General features: G+C 40.0%; 1 protein-coding gene across 1 annotated transcript in view; it reads left to right on the top strand.

Annotated features, from left to right (window-relative positions):
- The first annotated feature begins 6,152 nt into the window (after window positions 1-6,152).
- DHX15 (DEAH-box helicase 15) overlaps window positions 6,153-20,929 on the top strand; it is a 49,354-nt gene continuing 34,577 nt past the window's right edge. The window contains exons 1-5 of the mRNA XM_050338772.1: window positions 6,153-6,290; window positions 12,164-12,512; window positions 17,226-17,419; window positions 18,551-18,710; window positions 19,089-19,307. Coding sequence (XP_050194729.1) covers window positions 6,223-6,290; window positions 12,164-12,512; window positions 17,226-17,419; window positions 18,551-18,710; window positions 19,089-19,307 — 990 coding nt within the window. The 5' untranslated portion in view covers window positions 6,153-6,222. The remainder of the gene's footprint in view (window positions 6,291-12,163; window positions 12,513-17,225; window positions 17,420-18,550; window positions 18,711-19,088; window positions 19,308-20,929) is intronic.

Here is a 20,929-nt window from a genome sequence, read left to right as displayed (position 1 = left end):
AAAATCCCAAAACTTAACCAATGTCTTCTTTCAGCTCCTTGAGGACACTGCTAATGGTTTTCAGATTATACTAAGGTTGTTACTCTCAGCTGGGAACTATAGGTAGAAGAATGACACACTAACAAAATAACCTCACTTCTGCAAGGCTGGGGCTTTATGATAAGAAGATGTTAAGAGGAAGGTTACACAGCTGCAGAAGTTTAAGTGCACTTTCAGTGCTTTCATCAGCTGTGACAATTTTTCTGCAAATGGACTTTTAATACAGTTGGAAGAAAAAGACTTGATCATCTGGGGAAAGAATAAGTAAGGCCATTTGTTAAAAAATTGGGCCCAGCTGGTCAAGACATGATTATTAATGTTTATGGTTTGTTACAGACTAGTTCCAGGATATGATGGGTTTTTAGTGTGCTTAATTTCTATGGCTATTATATTGTCATTTAGTCTGGAACTTATTGTGAAAGTAAGGATTAGTGTTTACCACTTTAGATGTTAGTAGGCCATAAGGTGCAGGTTATCAGATCACCTGTCTCACTGCTTGTTAGCCTTTTGTAATCTTAATTTGTTGAAACTAGTAACACTGTATAGATAGCAGAAACAAAGTAAATAAATTTCCTAGTAATTTAGCAGATACTCAGAGAGACGATGTACCACTGGTAGTTCCAGCTTGCCTAATTTTAGGCACGAATATGAATCTTTCACAGATTGTGTTAAAGACAGTACGTAAAAAAAGATTCTTAAGGAGCTAATGCAATAGTGAATAAAAGATTATTGTACTCAACACAAAAGAAATGGAAAATGTAGACCAATGTAGTACCTCTTTTTCTTTCTGCTGATGTAAAAAAATTTGTAACGAAATTTCAAGAAAGAATGAGATCTTTTCAAAAGAAGTGCCAATAGAAAAACTTGCATTGGCTCTTCTTCCGATATTCTAGCACAGGATCGAGCAACAAGCTTGAAATTGTGGTCTTCTCTGGCTTTAAACAGTTCTCTATGAAATGGTTACTACTTCCTAAAAACACCTTATATTTAAGGAGCTTCTTGCAAGATTTCAGGCTTGGCATAGAGAGCAGTTAGATTGTAAGAAGCTTAAAAGATAACTGCCTTCACTTACAACATATTAGCCCCTAGTTTCAGATGTTTCCAAATGCCACTTCAACCATGAGGACCTAGAAGTTATGAGAACAATGTGTGAATTCTGTGTATAATTCACGTTAATTAGACATATGACTTAATTTACTTGGGGGTGATGGTTTGATTTACACAATTTTTTTCCATTTCTATTCAAAGCACATAATGAATACCTGCTCTTGCAGGGTTTCTCTGAGGGGATTAAAGGTGATCATAAGGCCTTAGCAGGTGACTGAGGGGCTCAGAATAGCAGCTGGTTGTCTACAACAATGTGTTTCCTTCTAGAGAGTGGGGTTTGTCTTAAAAAGTGATTTTTTTACTCTGATTTTTAACGTTGTAATAGATACAAAAGCTGCAATCTTTCTCTCCTTCTCTCTCTTCCTCTCTCTCTTTATTTTTCTTCTTTATGAAACTTTACTGAAGTTATTTAGACCTTTCTGACCTGCAGACTCAGTCATGGGGGCGTGTTCTATATGGGATAAAATTTAATAACCATTCACAAAATTCAGATGGGTGGTTGTATGGCTGATAAAGTTGCTGTCATGGCAATAGTGCTGTTGCCATGCTGGCTTCCTACAGTGTACTTCCCAGAGCAATTCAAAGTGCTGATTTATATATACTTGAAGTGTTGCAAAGTTTAGCTTCTGTAATTACAGAGAAGCTGTCTCTTTTCTTCACTGAAGAAATTGAGATCAGTTCATGTATTCATCTTCATATTTTTAAATTTAAAAGATGTGGAAGTCTGACATTTTTACATGCTCTGATTGTGGGTTCTTGTCTCAAGGATTCTTTCTCTGATGATATGACAGAACATGAGGATAATATCCATTTATTCACATGGGCTTGGTGGGGAAGGATAGAATGAGAGCTTGTCTGTGATAAGCATTTGCACTTTAGGCTCCTGCATAATTTTCAAAGGGCATTACCCATTTTTATATACATATATACAATTTTAAAACAGTGATTGCAGTTATAATTATCATAAATGCTTAATTTTAATATTTGAATTCATTTGCAGGAAATTTTTCATATAATGTTTTGTAGATTCATACAAAATAGGAGTTAGACTTGGTAGTTTTTAGAAAAGGTGTGAAGCAATTAGCCTTGGGCAATAATAACCTAAACTGTGACACTATGACACTAAACCTCTATGTCAGAAACCTCACCTGATCCAGGGTGGAAGTTCCAGGGTCTTTGAATGATGGCTTGCCTGAACCCCATGTTTATTCTTCAGGGAGCAAGGCAATGCACAATCAGATAAAAAAAAATAGACAGGATGCTATTCTCCTAAGCCATTGTTTCAGTTTTAAACATTAATGCTCCTTTCAACCCAAATAGCATACTAAATATCATGCCCATAACAAACGTGAAGAAATCTTTACTGGAATTGGCTAAGAGGATTTTGGTACCAATGAACTTAAAACTAGGGTAAGAAATGGAGAGTAGAAGAGTAGAAGAGTAGATAGTCAAATGGCAGCTCATACAAATGTCTTGTGTTTCAGTAACCTAAGATTTTAATTTTCATAGATGGATATAAAAGACTTGGGGGAGGGAAGAAAAACCTCTTATTTAACAAATGCCTTTGAAAAGGCAGAAAATATGCTTAAATATACCCTATTTTACACACTCCTTTCATCCTTCAGGCTTTTGACGTAATGCTTATCACTTTGTCATTATGTCAATTTGTGCTTACCAATCTTTTTTTCTCTTGTCTCATCTTATATTTAGGCTGTGATTCTGCAAACACTTACCTACATGCTTAGTTTTCCTACTCTTTCCTTGTTAATCCCTTTGAAGTTAAAAGGATTACTCGCATTAGTAAAATAAGGCATGTGTGTGCTTGCAGGATGATGGTCTTGCATTGTAAACCCTTTGGGGTGGGACCAGATCAGATATTATGCAGTCACATGGTGCAAAGCATGGTTGGGTGGAGGATGAGTTCAGGAGTTTGCAAAGTTAACAGTTGTTAACAGAGTGAACCAGTTTGTGGTATATCAGTCTGGGGCATAGCACGCAAGTAGCTGCTCATCCAACTAGCATGAAATCTTCTGCCCTCCTTTTTTGCATTTGTTGCTGAGCTCTAGCCTAGGATTTCACACCAGCTGAGACACCTGCTCCTTTGTTCCTACCTCCTAAGGCAGAAACTTGTCTGATGCTGGCCATGGAGTACCTAGAGTACAGCCATAAGTAGCTTTTACATTGCTCTGCATAGGGAGGAGCAATAAAGATCTGTAACAGAGCTGCAGAGTTCTCCAAACTCCTGTCGTTGGACATTTGGGTCTTCTCTAAAGAGCCCAGCAGTAGCTTCTCATCCCAAATAATGCTTTTATCTTCTTCCTCTGTTTTCCCACTCTCCAGGGAGACCTAGCCACTATTTTTTTTTCCTCCTAAATGTGCGCTATTCCAGTACTCTATTTCAACAATCATTAGCTTTTTTTTTTTAAGACAGACATAATTTAAAATCCACTTGGGAAGATGTGTAGAAAGTCTTCCCTCGGGTGCATTCAGCCAACACAGCTCTGTGTACACTATCACAGCATGACAAAAACTAAGCTTGATATTTGAGATAGAGAGAGTGACTCTGTAAGACTTATTCTCTGGAAACCTCTGACATAGATACTCCAGTGGTTTTTGTAATATAAGTTGAAAAATTACTTCCAGCTTCACAGGAAAAGCTCAAAATCCAGTTTCCAGGAATATTTATTTTGGTTGATAACCCTAAAAAGAAAAATGTTATTTTTATTACACAGTGGAGCTGTGGGTGCCATTTTGTTATATTATCCAAAATGAGGGACAGAAATGCTCTTCTATTAAAGAACATAATCTATGGACTTGTCTACATGAAATATTTTAGGAGTTATACTCAATTCCATCAAGTCGTTGGAACATGAAGTTATGGACAAACACCCACTTGCTGAGCTGGCTGTACCTGTGGAACAGGTCACTGCTACTAGATGATCATTCCTGACCACTTTCATGTTTGTTAGCTGAGCCATTTATGTGAATGCACCCTTGCTTTGACAGTCAGATAGCAGGAGTGAGCACTCATTCAAGTAGCTGAGCAGTTTGTGGTAATCCCTGGCAGAGGGACTGTGAAGAGGGACAGGGAGCAAGGCTTGCATTGTGCATGTTTTTCAACAAATGCACCTAGTTGAAGAGAGATACCAATATGATGGTAGTGCTTTTAATTTCTATCTTAAAATTACTTGTCTCTGGTATGAATTTAAATTACTGTAGGGTGCTGAAGGAGCATGACATGGAATGGAGAGGGTAGGAATAGAGAACGGAATGTCCAATTGTTGATATTCTCCAAATAGCTGTCAGAAGTATCAAGAACAGTGCCTCTTGTGTTTCTAGAAGCTCTTAGAGATCGGGTTTTATGAGCTGTGCTGAAGTATCAAGTGACTGCACTGGAAAGCGAGGCAGCTGCTGACACTTAGTGCCGATAGGGAGCAGAAACGGCAGAATGAAATCGTGTGAGAGCAGAAGTTGCTCAGTGAGCACTAAGTGTGCTTCTGGCCTGAAGGCATGGCCATTAGAAGCATCTCATTATCTGCCTGACTTCATCTTCTCCTGCCCAGGCACATCTGTGCCTTCAGTTACAGGACAAATGCTTCTTGTGTGGACGGTTAACCCAATTCTTAAAAGGTGCTGGGAGTGGCAGGAGATGGGGAACAGCTCTGGGGCACAAGAAACAACCCTAAGGACCAAGTCTTCTGGACTACACTTAGGCTTGCAGGCTTCTGCTGGCAGTTAAAGCTGGTTGGAAGTGTGAAAAGCAACTAATTACAGCGGTAACTATTCAAGCAGAACCTAACTGCCATGAGGAAATGGTGCTTGAACTCATGTCTTGTTTCACTTCAGGAACTGTATTACTAAATGCTATTGTAGCTATGCTCACGCTGAGAAGACTTGGATGCAGTAGGACTGAATAAGTCTGCTGGAGTTTGTGTTATTTATGAACTCAGGCTTCCCTCGTGCTGAAATGGCAAACACTGCTAAGTGTGTTTCTGGGTCTTTGAGAGACAGCTGAATTTTCTCATCATGAAATACATTGCCATGAACACTTATTGTTGACATTTGGGTAAAGGCTGTACGTGCTTCTACAGCATGTAGCCTTAAAGTGCCTGGTTTTCTAGCACTGCTTCTGCCACAGATGACTTGTAAAAGGTTGCCCTCTTTCCACACACAAGGCAAGGGTTGCCGGGGAAATCTATAATGGCCTAGAACAGAGGTTTTTCATTACAGTTATCTGGCTCAACCCCCCTCTGTGGAAATTCCCATCCTTCGCTAAGGATGGGCTGTGGAGAGGCTGCTTTCCCTCTGTACCCAGCATTGGGGAGGCTGCACCTCCAGTCCTGTGTTCACTTTATAAAGGACATTGAGGTGCTGGGGCATGTCCAGCGAAGGGCACAAGGCTCTGGAAAACATGTCTTATGAGGCACGGCTGAGGGAGCTGTGTTTGTTTAGTCCGAGGAAGGGGATGCTCGAGGGTGACCTCATCGCTCCCTACAACCATCCCGAAAGGAGGCTGTGGGGAGGCGGGGGCCGCTCCTTCCAGCTGTGCCTGCAGTGAGAGGACCAGCGGAAATGGCCTTAAGGCAGGGGAGATTCAGATTAGATATAAGAAAATTTTTTACTGTTGGGGTGGTCAGGCACTGGAACAGGTTGCCCAGGCAGGTGGTGGGGTCACCATCCCAGAGGTGCTCAAGAGGTGTCTGGATCCGGCGCTGGTGACACGGCTCAGCGGTTTAGGGGTTACCGCGGCAGTGCCGCTTTGGTGGTTGGACTGATGTTAAAGGTCTCTTCCAAGCCCTCCGGTGCCGTGACCCCGCGATCCCACGACGGGGCCTTTCCCGGGAATCAGCCGGGTCCGCTCGCGCCGATGCCGCGGGAGCGCGCGGGGCAGGGCGGGAGCGCGCGGGGCGGGGCGGGGCCGTTGGGCGCGCGCCGGCGGGAGGGCTTTGGCCAACGGGCTCGTCAGCGCGCGCGCCAGCGCCTCGCGCGGCCCCGGCGCTTCCTTCCGGCCGCCATTTTGTCGGCCGTGCCTCGCCGCCGCCGCTCGGGGAGGGAGCGCCCGCACCGCCCGCCGCCATGTCCAAGCGCCACCGCCTCGACCTGGGCGACGACTACAGCTCCAGCAAGAAGCGCACCACCGACGGGTGAGGGGCGGCGCGGCCCGCGGCGGGGAGGGGCCGGTGGGGGGCGGATGGCGGCGGCCCCTCGTCATCCGCGCCCCATCCCGGCTCTGGCCGCCCCTCCGCGGCTGGGGCTCGCCGGGGCGCAGGGCGAGCGCTGTGCGGGGCGAGGGGAGAGGCCACTGTGCGGGCGGGCCCCGGAGCGCCGCGGCTCCCGGAGCACCGGGCCCGGCCTGGCATCATCTGTGCCCGCGGGGGGGGCGGATGGCGGCGGGAGGGCCTGGAGCGGCGGGAGGGCCTGGAGCGGCGGGAGGGCCTGGAGCGGCGGGAGGGCCTGGAGCGGCGGCGCTGGGCGGGGAAGGGAGGCGGGCGCGGGCCTGGGCGGGAGGGCCGGGCCGGGCCGGGGCCCGCGGCGGGGGCGGTGGGATGTCGGGCCCGCGCCCCCGCGCCGGGCTTTGTCTGCAGCGCTTCGCCGCCTCTACACGTGTAATTGCTCCCCCCCTTCCTTTTATGTTTGTTTACTCCTTCCCTTCTCTGCCTTGAGAGGCCTGGCAAACTTGGGCCTAGAGATGAGCACGAGGTTAGTCCAGCCCGTGTGACCTGGTTGGAGCTGTGCTCCTTTGTTAGCATCTTACACTCGGTCACCGTCGGGGATGTGTTTGGCTTGAAGTAAGAATCGATGTTGAGGTGGGTTTTAGGATAGGGGTAAGGGAGGGATTTTTTTTCCTTAGTTTCGCGAAGGTTAAAGTTTTAGGACTGTACTGGACGCTCTTCAGCACATTTTCATTAAGGATAATGAAACTGCAGGAATACAGACAATGCACTGGTACTGTGCGTTTATTCACAGTTGCTTTAGAGCCTTCTCTGCACAATTTTTTGTCCTCTAATTGGGGGGGAGGCTGAGGGAAGGTGGGCGGCTCTTAAGAGTAAATTTCTGAGGTCTCAAGGAGTACAAACATATACAGTGTTTATCTAGTTTGGCCTTCTTGACAGAGCACAGAAGACTTCTGAGAGTTAAACAATTACTAGAGTCCAGCGGTGTTGTTTTGGACTAGAGTATTTATCTAAGAAAAATACTTGAGCTTGTTCTCAAAGCTTGCAGTAACTTTAAGTCTCTTGTAGCTGTTACTATTGACGGATAAGCAGTTTTTGCAAAACTTGCCTTTTAATTTTTTTAAGGTGAGCTTGTGCACTTAGCCCCTGGAGTCGGCTGCGTTTTTCTCACCTGAACAAAGTAAAAATGCATTATTGATCGCCTTTTTCCTGTACATAGGATCACCATAATCATATATTTCGGAATAAGTGTATTGAGCTATTTGTCTCCTCTGATGCAATTTTGTGTGATTTGCCAGAGGTTGAAATAGCTCCTCTGAGTCTACGGAAAAGTTGTAAATGTGCAGCTTTTCTGTCTGTAGAGATTTTTGTCAAGTTCTCAAGTGGTTGTGTCAAAACTGGGCGTTATTTAAATGTGGTGCGACTGTTACATCTGGTTGTAAAGATAACCACAGGTCAGTATTTCCTTGTTTGTATGTTTGTGGGTTTTATAGTTTTGGTGTGGTTTTATTTATCATTGTTTTTACTGATTATCTGATGTCGTGCTGAACTGTTAGTCTTACCATTTTGCGTATCTTGTAATGAGTTCCCACTAGTGGTAACATTTTTAAACCAGAAAACTTTGACTTTTAAGGCACCTAAAAGCTTATAGAAGTGCTGGTCCTGTGTCCCTTCTTTGTTCTCTCCTTCTCTGTCAGTAAAAGCATTAAATGGCATAGGACTGAGTACAGCTCACTATAAGCATAATTACTGACTAGGGTTATTTCTTACAGTACTTGAAATCCTAATTCATGTAGCATGAGGCATACTAAAGTTACATGGTTGGTTTATTTTAGGGTTTTTGCAACTTGTGCAAGGCTGTAAGGAAGATGCACAGGGCTTTGTTAACAGCGTGTGTGTACATGTCCTCCTGTATGTGGAGAGTGCCTTCATGCAATTTGGGTGGTTTTATAGCTGGGCTAAGCTGAATTAGCTCCTTACATGGTTACCACTTCACATTCAGAGCAGTAGTTTATCTTGCTTTAAAAGTGGACCACCTGATTAAATATGGAGGTTGTATCAAGTTACCCTCTATTGTTTTAGTCTCTTTTTAATGGACTCCTCTATTGCTGTGTGGCTCTACATGGCAACAGTGCCAGACCAACAGGTTTGTAATTGTTGGTGTAGCCTTAAGCATCCTATGACATCTGTTTTCTTCAGACTTGAAGTATCATCTGTGAAGTAAAAGACTTCTAGGAAAAATGGAAATTGTACAGAAGATTTTTGGTTACAGTGTTTGTGTGAATTACATACATTCTATTTTAAAATATGCTAATTTTGCAAATATACTTCAGTTCTTGTGTAACATCAGAGTTATTTAGTGGGATATATCGTTCAGACTAATTGTACTTTGACTTTTTAACTTATAGAACTGAAACTCCTTTAGCTGCATTGCCTTTTTTGCATCAACTATTGCTGTGTTTAGTAATGGAGAGATAACACTGATGCTCTGTTAGATGTGCTTAGACTTTCACTGTGGAGATCAGTCGTTTACCTTGAGCCCTTAGTTTCCATCTTTATTTTTTATGTGCTTTTCATCGTCTGATTTAGTGATTGCTACAGGGCTTCTTTTGTATTCATGTGGGCATATATTATATATGAGTGAATGGTAACAAATAAAGGCAGATAGCAGACCAGACTTTTTCACTTAATGGCAGAGCAAAAAACACCAACCACTTTCTGACTATGGAGCCTGTTACAGTATTCAGGCACAAGACAAATGTGATTAAATTCTAATTATTTTACTGTTAATTTCTGGATTTGAGTTCAGTTTTCCCTATGCAATAATGAAAAGTAACTAAAATGTGAAAGTTTATAAATTAAGAACTGCCAAGTTATATTTTTAGAAATTTCAGGGAATTCATATGGCAGCATAACTGTCATTCCTCTTTCCTCTTGTAGACCAAGGGAGTCTGTGTCTGCGAAGTTTCGATAATAAGGGGAGACTGGGGAATAGTTTGAGGAAAAAAAATTGTTGCTATAAAATGAGTGTGAAAGAGTAAGTTTGAATGCATGTTGTATGTTGTGTTGTTTCTATGCTGTGATCTGGTTCTCCCTGCTTCTCCTTTGCCTTTTTAGTAGGAAAAAGACTCAATTCTCTTTATTAACACATAAATATTTTTTTACTTCTGAAGCACAGATAGAACTTGATAGATTCCCTTTCTGTTTGAACAATTAAATAGCTTTAAGAGTTCAGTGAAGAAACTTAGAAATGGGGGATTAATGGGACTTTCGGTGCTGGATTGTATTTGTAGTCCATTTAATCCACTATTTTGTTCTCGAGGTTGTATTTTTGTTTGTTTTAAACCCATACAAATAGCTACCAATACAGGACATAACTGTGCTACAAGACTGGATTCGAGTTAGAATTCCCTCTGGTGGAGGGGCCTGTTCGCAAGGCCGGTGAAATGCTTGACCCAACACGTGGGATCTGTTCATTTTAGCAGCAGTGCTGCCTCATGTGGGGCCGAAGCATACCTGAAGGTGCACTGGGTGGACTGCAGTGCAGGAGCTTCTGACATCATACTGTTTAAGTAAATGCTTGTGGAATGTTTTTTATTGGTGTGGGGATTTTTTATACTTTGACTAGATAGCAGTGAAGGATAAAAATCCTTCCGAAACACACATATGCAAAAAGACACATAGAAAAAACCCCCCAAATCAAAAACTGTAAGTAATGTGTCTTAGTCAACCTTCAAGGAAGTGTGTTGTTGCATTTTACCCTAATCTACACTCTCATTAAATTGCTTTTATACCTTTATTTACTGTTCTTGCTAATGATGTTACTGTCTTACCATGCACGTGTTTGTCCCAGTACCTGCAGGCATTTGAAAATCTGATGGTAAATAACTCAACTGGAGGTCCAAAGCTTTGTTCTGTGTGATACACGTTATTAAGAGTAGCATAATGGAGCCTAGTTCCATTACTTTATAACAGTGGTAACTTTTTCATAGGGAGAATATGAACCTATTGTTCTGCAGTATTTGCCTACCATTTTACAATGAGAAGAGATTTCTAACTTGTATGACATTTGACTGTGCTAGAAGTACTGTTGAAGGTAGGGTGTCTCAAATTCAAGTTAATACTCTGAAAGGGTCTTCGTTTTTAGACAGTTCAGTGTCCAGAACTTTAGGAAAATCTATATACAAATGAGTTAAGGGACAGTAATCGGAGTGTTTTGTAATCCTTTATTTTCAATGGGTCTGTGTTAAAAGAAGTAGTCTTAAAAACATGGTATTTTGACAGCTTCTGTGACCACAATACGTTGAAGGATTGAGGAAAAAAAATAAAGCCTCTATTTGTTACATTTAAGAAGAGTTAGTGGTGGTTGTTTCCAGTGCACAGCACACTTTGAATTAAAATTTGTAGAATCAGTACTATTATAGTTTTGGTTACTGTATCTTCTCTGTAGGTAGGAATTTGTGTATTGTTTCAACAGTTATATTTGAATGCCAACTGCATGTTTTAAACAAAAAAAGTTGTGGAGAGGAGTGTTGGCCAACAGTTTTCTTTGGACAAGCTCTCTACTCTCAGGCATGCCTGAGTGTTGGTAAAGGATGAAATGTTTTGTTTTTTCCGTGTATTTCTGGAAATGTTTATGTGTGCACTTACTATAAAGCTGGTTTGACTTAGTTTGTTGTTTTGCCCTTTAGATGGGATTTCAGCTAGTGCACAAAAGGAGCCCAAGCTGAGGATATCCTCAGTTTCGCAGGCAAAGATGCCACTAATCTTTTAACTTAAAATAGTTTAAAGTGTGATGGGGTGATTTTGTAAAGCAGGGCTTGTTTCAAAGTCCTGAATTAGGAATTTTTATTAAAAGCATATGACTGTAGTTTTTTGGGTCAAACAAGGGATTTTTTTTTTTTTTTTTGCGAGTGCGTGTTTGTAGGAGGAGTGAGATTGTGTGCAAGAACAAGGACGTGGACTTGCAAAATGAGAAACTCCCACTAACACTGTGGCCAGAGATCGAAAATAATGCTGGTTTTGTTTTGCAAGTGCAATGACTTTTTTTTTACTTATTATTTGGAACAAATGGGAATACATAAAAGCTGTTTAAATATGTGGTAGGAGGTGATACTGGAGAAGATACTACACAACTTGGCAGTATTAGGATAACAGTTGGACTCTATGATCGTAAGGGTCATTTCCGACCTAAATGAATCTGATCCTGAGAAGTGTAGTGGCTGGTTTTAAGTCTCAGTTCCAAACTCAGCAACCTGTATGTCAAAGTTGATTGAGTCAGAATTAAATGTAAGACTTGAAAGAAAAAAAAAAAGCTACCAAGTAGTTGTGGGGTATTAAAATTGAACTTCTCTTCCGTGGCTTGCTTATTATCTTGAGTTAATTTTTTGTGGGTGAGTGTAATTCCTTGGGTAGGTGGGCAGAAAGACTATGAAGTGTAATCTTATTTTTCTAGAGCAGCAAGTGAGGATGGGAAGAACTGAGAAGTTTAGAATGCACGGCTGATTCTTTACAGTTATTAAACAAAGAGGGTTAAAGCGATCCTCTCTCCATGTGATGGCTTTCTTCAGTCTTGCCTGTACTGAGAGGAACTGTGGCAGTGTTTGGGTACAATGAGTATATCTCATGTATATCTGTATATATCTAGTGTTGAGTGTGCATCATACTGTTGTTACTCTTTGGTGCTTATCCTTCTGGGTAGCTGCCTGCAAGGCTTTTTAAAGGATCTGGTTTGTATCCACTTTATACTGGATACCTTTAGAGTTATGCTGTATTTAAATTCCTCCTCTATATTTAAATATTTAAGTGCCTCATTTTCTACTGTGTCTCTGAACTCATTTCAGGAAAGATCGTGACCGGGACAGGGACCGCGATGACCGTTCCAAGGATCGCGACAGGGATCGTGACAGAGATAGAGATCGTGACAGAGAAAGGGACAAGGAGAAGGATCTGCGACCTACATCCAACTCTACGTATTATGGGGCTGCTGGGTTGCCAGCTATAAAACAAGCAATGATTCCACACAGTATTAACCCTTTTACAAATCTACCCCATACACCACGATATTATGACATCCTGAAAAAAAGGCTACAACTTCCTGTCTGGGAATATAAAGAAAGATTTACGGATATTTTGATTAGGCATCAGTCTTTTGTGCTGGTTGGAGAGACTGGGTCTGGTAAAACAACACAGGTGAGTTCTTATCTGTATGATACTGCATATTTTTTAAGATTTAGGCTGTTGCTAGGCATGTGTGTGCGTGAAACTTTGATTTCTTGAAATTCAGTATATAAGAATACCTCACAAACCGTAAGCAAAACTAATTTGATGAATGTTTTATTTGCTTTAATGAATGCGAAAGTGAGAAGAATCTTACAGCATCTTCCCCTTTAGAAATGCAGTGCAGTTCCCTGGCCATATTTCTGTTTGGTAGAGGGAGATAAGAGATTTAATGGTGTGGCAGAAGTGTACTAATCCACAAAAATGAAGTGGTGGCTCCAAATAGTTTATTTAACTGTTGGTGCAGATAGCAACTGCAAAGTATGAACTTGTTAGTGTTTTAGGAAGTATACTGCTACAGATATCAACTTAAAAGGAATTGAAATGTCAGATAAGATTCTGACGTCTGATTGCATCATATGTTTTGATGATATTCAAACTTGAGAGGTAAAGACTTGTGTTTCCTTGAAATTTCTTAAAAGTCATGGAGCTTTTCAGTGCTATAGTTAAAAATCACTTTTTGTGTGGATTAATGGCTTTTAAAGTCTTTCTCTACCAAAAATAGTGATAACAGATCTGCAGAGCCTCTTCAATCCTTAAGAAGAGTTTTGGGTCAGTAAACAGGGAAGATCTAAGATAACAAGGAATACCTGTGTATTTATAGCAGGATAGACTTGTTCAAAACTTTATCCTCTGATTTGCTGTTTAAGGTCTGTGTGGAAAAGTGATGTAAAAAAGTTCTTTGTTCTGTAATCTGATAAATACCCTTTATCTGGGCAGGAAATAAAAACTGAAGGATATTTTAGTCTTTATAAAATGGTTTATAGCTAACTTAAAGTAAGTCTTAAAGACTAAGAAAATTTTTAGTCATAAAAGTTTTGAATGCCAAGAAAATGTGAAGGACATATCAGTACAGTGGATACTTTTCATGCCTGTGCCTGAAATACCTGAAGTTATGTGCCCTTCTTGCTGCACGTTTTAGGAGCTGGTGTCTTGTTTAGAAGGTAATAGGACGTTATCTATATTGCTTTTTTAAAGTGTGTAAGCTGAGACTGGGGTTTTGCAGAATTCTTCAGAAAGGTTTGATTGTGTAGTTATTTGGAAGATACAGTATTATGAATATTTATGTTAAAAGGTGCTTATCTGTATGAAAACAAGGTTACTTGTTAAATGATCTGAATATGTGAAGATCTGAGGGTTATGCGTTCTTAATATTATGACTTATACTTCAGAGACATCTTACTGTCATGTCATTCCAAAGGCATAAAGCTTTTCCTGAATTATCCTGCTACTTTAACCCTTGCTTTCTGAAAGGACTTAAGAAACCTAAGACATCTTTCCTAAAAATTGGATTTAAGCTACCAAAAAGCACATAAGCTGTCTTGGAAGCTTCCCTTCTTCCTCTGAATTCTGTGAGCTGGTAGATACATTTTGAAACAATTGAGACTGTTTCTATAGGAACGTATTACTCCACTTAATGAAAAACTCATTTTGCATGTGAGTGTCATATCCTTTTTGTTATCGAGTGTTGTCTCAAAACTTGTTGGGATGTGGGTTTCTTTTCCTTAGATTCATTGATCAGAGCAGGATAAATAATGTTCTTTGGCTAAGAAACACTCTAATGCTCCAACTGCAGGTGTACATGAGTTATTAATGCCAATTTCATAAAAATAAAAGCAAGCATAATTTGAAAAATGAGTATTTCCAAAATTATCTTTCCTTCCATGATGATAGTAAAAGACTATATAATAGTAGATAATCTTCTTGATAGTGATCTACTGCCTGTCAAGTCCCTTCTCTGATTATTATCAGCACCACTGCTATGAAAATAAGCTGAAAATACTGGGCTAGTTAAGCCTGGCAGAGAGAAGGCTCTGGGGAGACCTCATGGTGTTTCAATACCTGAAGGGAGTTTAAAGAAAACACAGAGAGTAATTTTTTACATGGGCAGATGTACATAAGACATGGTGAAATTGCTTTTAAACTGAAAGAGGGGAGATTTAGATTTGATGTTAGGAAGGAATTCTTCTTTGTGAGGGTGGTGAGATGTTGGAACAGGTTGCCTGGAAAGTTGTGAGAGCCTCACACCATCAGGTTGGATGGGGCTTTGAGCAGCCTGATCTGGTGGATGGCATCCCTGCCCACGACAGAAGGGTTGGAACCAGATCATGTTTAAGGCCCCTTCCAATCCAAAGCGTTCTGTGATTATATGCACATTTAGTCTTACAGGGCACCCAGGTTTGGAAGTGCTTGGATTAGACAATGGAAACAACAGAAGATGACACTTTTCTCACTTGTGCCATATAGACCTAAACCCCAGAGTACTGGAGAAGTATATTGGAAGCTAAGGCATTAAATTCTTCAGTATTTGCAATGGCTTATTTCATAATTTAAACTTAAATTAACTGTTTTACTAAATGCCCTGTGAACATACTCAGTGGTGGAATGGGGGTGTGGGATTTCTTTTAGGAAGAGGTTAACTGCTTGCTGTAATTGCAACATGCACTCCCTTTTAAATGTGGGATCATATGTTGTGCTGGTATAATAAAAATTGCACTGTCTTTTGTAGGAAGAATGGTAGAGTAGCATCTCCTTTTACTCAAGAGTCTTTACTATAAATGCCTAGGGGCTTTTCTTGGTAGGTGGAGTTTAGAAGCAAGGTGATCCTGAGTATAGCTTAGCCTTAGTCCTTTGCAGTCCATAGGAGAACTGATACAGGTTTTCAACTAATGAAAATTCCAAGAATTCTACCATAAAACTTTTAATTGAGAAAGCTTTCATTAAGTTGGAGAGGCTCAAAAAGCCAGAAAGGCTGTGCTATTCCCTCTCTTACCGTTTAAAACATGAATTTCCTTTGACTTGAAATAGCCTTTAACAGCCCTCAGTGCATTTAGCCTTGATCTTAGAGGCCAGTGTATGTGTTTATGGAAGTTACATTTTAAAATATCTCTTAATTGAGAAAGTCCTTGAGATTAAACAATGCTAGCTAAAACTGGTCATCATGCTTTTGATATTGGTAAAATTACTTTTTTGTTGTTTTTTTTTTTTTTTTAAGGGAAAGTCGAGGGTTTTGGTGATTGGATAGGTTTTTTGCGTCAGTGGCGTTGAGTCAACTGTACATTAGGTTTCATAAGAACTGGATAATAAGAAGTACTCATTATATTTGCAGACATGACTGAAGTACAAAATGCAGTATGGCACAGTCCTTTTTCCCAGTATTTGTATGTCTTTGAAAACTGGACAAGAAAAGTATTTGGGTGGTTGTCTAAATCAGCTTAGCACAGTGAAGTCTGTGTAACCCTTTTCTTTCATTTGACACCAGTGTTGAAAGTTTTGCTGTTTACTGGAAAACCACTTTTAAATTGCTTTTATTTTGTTCTGCAGTGACCTGACAGACCTGTTGGTTCAAATTTTTTTCTAGTCTTACTCTGTTTAAGGTTAAGAAGCTTCACCTAATATGCTTAAAGCTGAGCTGTTACTAGTGACTTGGGAAGCAAATTGCTTTCTCTACACTGCACATTAGGGGAGCCATGTATATCTTACATGGGTTTTATGTTACTGCTGTTCAAGAACTGCTGTTATTTTTAGTTTTGAATAGAGTTTTCAGAAATTTGAGTTGTTCACAGCAGTCTAATAGTCTCCTGTCATATTTTGTTTCTCTTTGCTTTATTCTATAGTGGAAGTATATTCTTCATTAAAAAAAAATCATTAGAACATGCTTGTCTGCTTTTGGGTATGTTTTAGTGTTCACTTATGTCCATTTTGCTGTGAAAATACAATATTTGAGACAAAATTTTCCTCATTTAAATTATACTACTTTCCCTGTTACTCCTCACTGGTACAGTGTATAAATGCTGTATTTTCTTTTCCTCTGTGAGCTTTTAAGAAAACTTGAGAAGTAATTGCTAAGAAGGAGTGGGTTCTTCTGGTGTGTAGGTTTGGAACTAGTAGTGTCTGGAGATGTCTCCTCATAAAATGTCACACTAAGAACATGTTGAGAATATTCTATCTTCATCAAACTGTTACTGACCTTAGGAGTTCTTCTGAATAAAACTTCTTACTTTGGATGATTCTTACAGAAAACTGCTGATTGACAAATAAAGAGTGCTAATATGGGAAAAAAAGCATAGGAGTTTCATATCTGGTTGATGACATTTCAAAAGAACAATAAATAACGTAATGAACATAATTGTTCATTTTACTTGTCATACCTCCTAGCTTAGACAATTTTTATATATCACTAAAGCTGTTATTTTTGTTTAAATATATTAGTAAGCATTACTTTTTAAAGACACAAACCACAGTTTGCTTACTGTAAAACTTTAAACAACAAACTGTGCTATGGATCTCACTCAATTTTTGAGTGTGTTAGCTTTAATTTTAGTTGCTTTGAAGCATGTTGGCTGCTGCTAAGTATCTGTATAAGGTACCAATCATTCAATGCTTAAATGTACTGTGAACCTGTGTATTTCCTTGGCGACTTCTAAGATAGTTATGTACATGTTTAGTGTGAGTGGGCTTTATTTAGTGGCATTAGGTCAAACTAACTAGTCTATCTGATCTCCTGCTTTGGTTATTTTTGTGCAGGCAGTTGGCATCTCCATGGAATTCTAACTAACTTTTGATCCTGTACAAAGGTTACTGGCCATCTGAAGTGTGTTTGTAACTGAATGTTATTCGTGACAGATCCCCCAGTGGTGTGTTGACTACATGCGCTCCTTACCTGGCCCGAAGAGGGGCGTGGCGTGTACCCAGCCCAGGCGAGTGGCGGCGATGAGTGTGGCACAGCGGGTTGCTGATGAGATGGATGTCATGCTGGGGCAGGAGGTCGGCTACTCCATTCGATTTGAAGATTGCAGTAGTGCAAAAACCATTTTGAAGTAAGTATGGCAAAGGTATAGGTAAAGGTGTAACATATTATACTCGGGGGGGGGGGGGAATTGCAGGGTAGTGAAGGGTGTGAGCAAAGGTATGAAAGGAGTAAAAAGTGAGTGAGTCTATGGATAGGTACTTCTGTGTCTGAGTGGGGAACCATAGCATGAGCTGAGAGAAAACTGAGGTGTGAGGCTTGAGTAGAGTTGGAAATTATTAATTCCTTCTAAAGAAATCACTGCACTCTATGGAAATTAATTTTGAATGATCCATAAAGAAGAAGGTGATCTGAAGAAGTATTTTATAATTAAGGTGCTATTCAGAATAAAGCCCTTCAGCATGCAGTTTCTCTTTGTTATACATTCAGATGTTTGTCTGTCGTATCTTCTACTAAGGGTTCTTTTGGTGAAGTTCAGTAGCTTATTTCAGTAAGGAGAACTGTCCAGAGTTTCAAAACTGGCCTATACCTGGCTGTGGGACACGTAATCCATAGTGTTTTAGTTATCAGCTGCTCTGCATTCCTGTGCTTTGTCCGTGGAACCAGGTGCACTTAATATGTCATTTGCAGATCACATTCAAAATGCTCACTTAAAAGCACCACGTAGTGTGGTTCAGGGATTAATGCTTTTTCTATAAAATATGTATTCACTTTTGTTACAGAGGTAATTGAAGGGTAGAGAATAAAGTTAATGTGTACAAGGAAATTAAACCGAGACACAAAAGCAAAAAGTGAATGGATGATCTGCAAACAGAAAAGAGTAGCAACTCTTGCAGAAACAGTATTTCTGGGATTTCAGAGGATATTCTCCTTCTTTTCCTGTCTCTGGTTGTAGGTGTGGAAGTCTGCCAGTAATAATCTACAAACGATTTATAAATGTTGCTGAACTTGGTTTCCCCCTCTTTTTTTTTTAAGTTTTCCCCCTGTAATCCCAGATTTCACTATACTCTAAAGGAATTTCTGTTTGAAATCTTGAAAGGGCTTGTTACTTTGTTGGAAATAGTTTACTGATGTTTCAACTCTTAATTTAAAAGTTAATTAAAAGCTTACTTCAAGCAATCTAATAAATGATACAAAAGAGGATTCTGTATCAGACTTACTAAATCAAATGTATGTTGAAATTGTTTCTCTTTGTGTTCAGGTATATGACTGATGGTATGTTACTTCGTGAAGCGATGAATGATCCTTTGCTGGAGCGCTATGGTGTTATAATTCTTGATGAGGCCCATGAGAGAACACTGGCTACGGATATCTTGATGGGAGTTCTGAAGGAAGTTGTAAGACAGAGATCTGATTTGAAGGTCAGTAATGATGAAGTCCAAAAGTATCTCCTTTCTAGTTGCAGGCATATTAAAAAAAGTGTCTGTGTGCTTACCATTAGCTGATTTTGATAATTGTTTTTTGATGTATGATAATCTACATTGGAAGGATAACCCTAGGGAATTCATAGTGTGGTTTTTATTGAAGTTACTGCGAACAATGTAATTGTAGCTTAACCTTATGTTTTGGACTGGGAATTTTTTTGGACCTTTGTAACAAGGGTGCTGCATTCAGGTGGTAGAAGCACGCTTAATAGTTGTTTACTTTCTTTCAATTACATATTACACACATAACATTTCACAAATTTTTATTAACCTCTTGAGTAACTTTTTTTTTTTTTTGTTCCTCCAAACCTACAGGTTATAGTTATGAGTGCTACTTTAGATGCTGGCAAGTTTCAGATCTATTTTGATAACTGTCCTCTTCTAACTATCCCGGGTCGCACCCATCCTGTGGAGATATTCTATACTCCAGAACCAGAAAGGGACTACCTTGAGGCTGCCATTCGAACAGTGATCCAAATTCACATGTGTGAAGAAGAAGAGGGAGATCTGTTACTCTTTCTTACTGGACAAGAGGTACTTTCTTCCCTTTTTTTATCCATTGTTCTATACAGTAACTATTTTGTGCTATTTGGACTTCATGTACCACAAATTCAGGGAGTTATGTCTTGGAAATGGACTCGATGCCTTCCAAATGAGGATGGCATAAAAGCATTTAAGCTAAACTGCATTAGGAAGCGAGGGTTTTCTTGACATCTTAAATACTTTAGTTGAAATAAACTAGGGTATTTTTTTAGTCCTCATCTGTTGCTTTGAAGCTCTTGAGTATTGTTATTAGTAGGCTGAGATGGAGAAGAGGTAAAAAACCCATATAAAAAGTTTGCATTATGAAAGTTTGCTGGACTTTGTCAACCTAAAGTCTGTTTTAAGTAGGGGGAGAAAGGCAGCTAACAAAAATGTTTTTCCAGCTCCTTTCAAAGGATGTGGTACAATTTGGTGTTTTTCATGTAAGCGTACGCAGTCTTAACTATGCCAAGGGAGGAAAGTGGTACAAATAACTTGTGATGCTAAAGGTATCCAGGCTTCTTGAGTAGATTTGTCAGTCATCAAGATGTGTTACCTTTTAGGTGAGTTTTAAGACATTGGAATAAAGTGTCTTCTGGCAGGTCATCTCCTCTCTTGAAAAACCAAGGCAATGGCAGTCACTGTAAAAGCAAATACCCTGACCTTTAAATTTGTCCTTCTTTGGATTACTGCAGTGAGTTAAAGTACAGGTAGGGGAAACTGTTCAGCAGTTGTGGTTTTGAAGTCTACCTGCTTAGTTTTAGCTTGAGTTTGTAGTTCAGTCTAGTCAGGCAGGTAAATGTGTGAATTAATGAAACAGCTGTTGCAAATGAGTGACTGAATCGGTGGCAACAGAAAGGAATGCTGCTGGCCAGCTGTTCCAGCAGATTCTGTTTTCTTACCAAGATGCTAAATCAGACTGGTCTTTAACCTTTCATGAGGCACAAATATTTGTCCTGATTTATAAATTATGTCCTTGCTACATCAGTTGCTGTGTATTACTCTAAATAACCTGTTGCAACAATTGCAGTAGGGCATGGGATCACTTAAGTCTTGCTGTGGCAAATGGCTCCACACTGAACTGGGCTGGTACTCGCCCGTGCTGCAGACCTACTCTGTTCTTTCGTATGAACAGGTTCTTTGATTTCCACTGAGTTAATGTGCAGGACATAATGTATTATAATCAAATGTTGAATAAAATCCTGCATATAGTACATGCACATATATATATATATAAAAAATTATATATAGTTATGCATAAATGTATTGAACATGTTGTATTACTGAATCACTTAAGACTTACATTGATAATCTACAATCCTCTACTCTGCAGTCTACAGTTTTCCAGTCCACATGTCAGTCAGTGCTACTGTCCGGAGGCACTGGAGGTGGCTGTGCCTCAGGCTAGTCTGAATTTAGTTGGTTAGCATGAAATTGAAGTCTGATTTTAGCTTCTGTAGAGAAGCTTTGAAGTGTTTTAACCATTTTGATTAATGACATTTTGGGGCCTCTGCTGAGCCTCATGAAAGTCTTCAGATGTATCGTTGAATCTGAAGTGATGGGACCAACTGTACTCTCAAGAACTGGAAAGTGTGCTCTCTAGGTACCATTACCACTATGTGCTTTGGGTTCAG

The sequence above is a fragment of the Myiozetetes cayanensis genome, unplaced genomic scaffold, assembly GCF_022539395.1.
Source record: "Myiozetetes cayanensis isolate MyiCay16 unplaced genomic scaffold, myiCay2020 scf7, whole genome shotgun sequence".
Classification (NCBI taxonomy): domain Eukaryota; kingdom Metazoa; phylum Chordata; class Aves; order Passeriformes; family Tyrannidae; genus Myiozetetes; species Myiozetetes cayanensis.
Note: the sequence above shows the minus strand (reverse complement) of the source record. Positions and strands in the feature narration are given on the sequence as shown.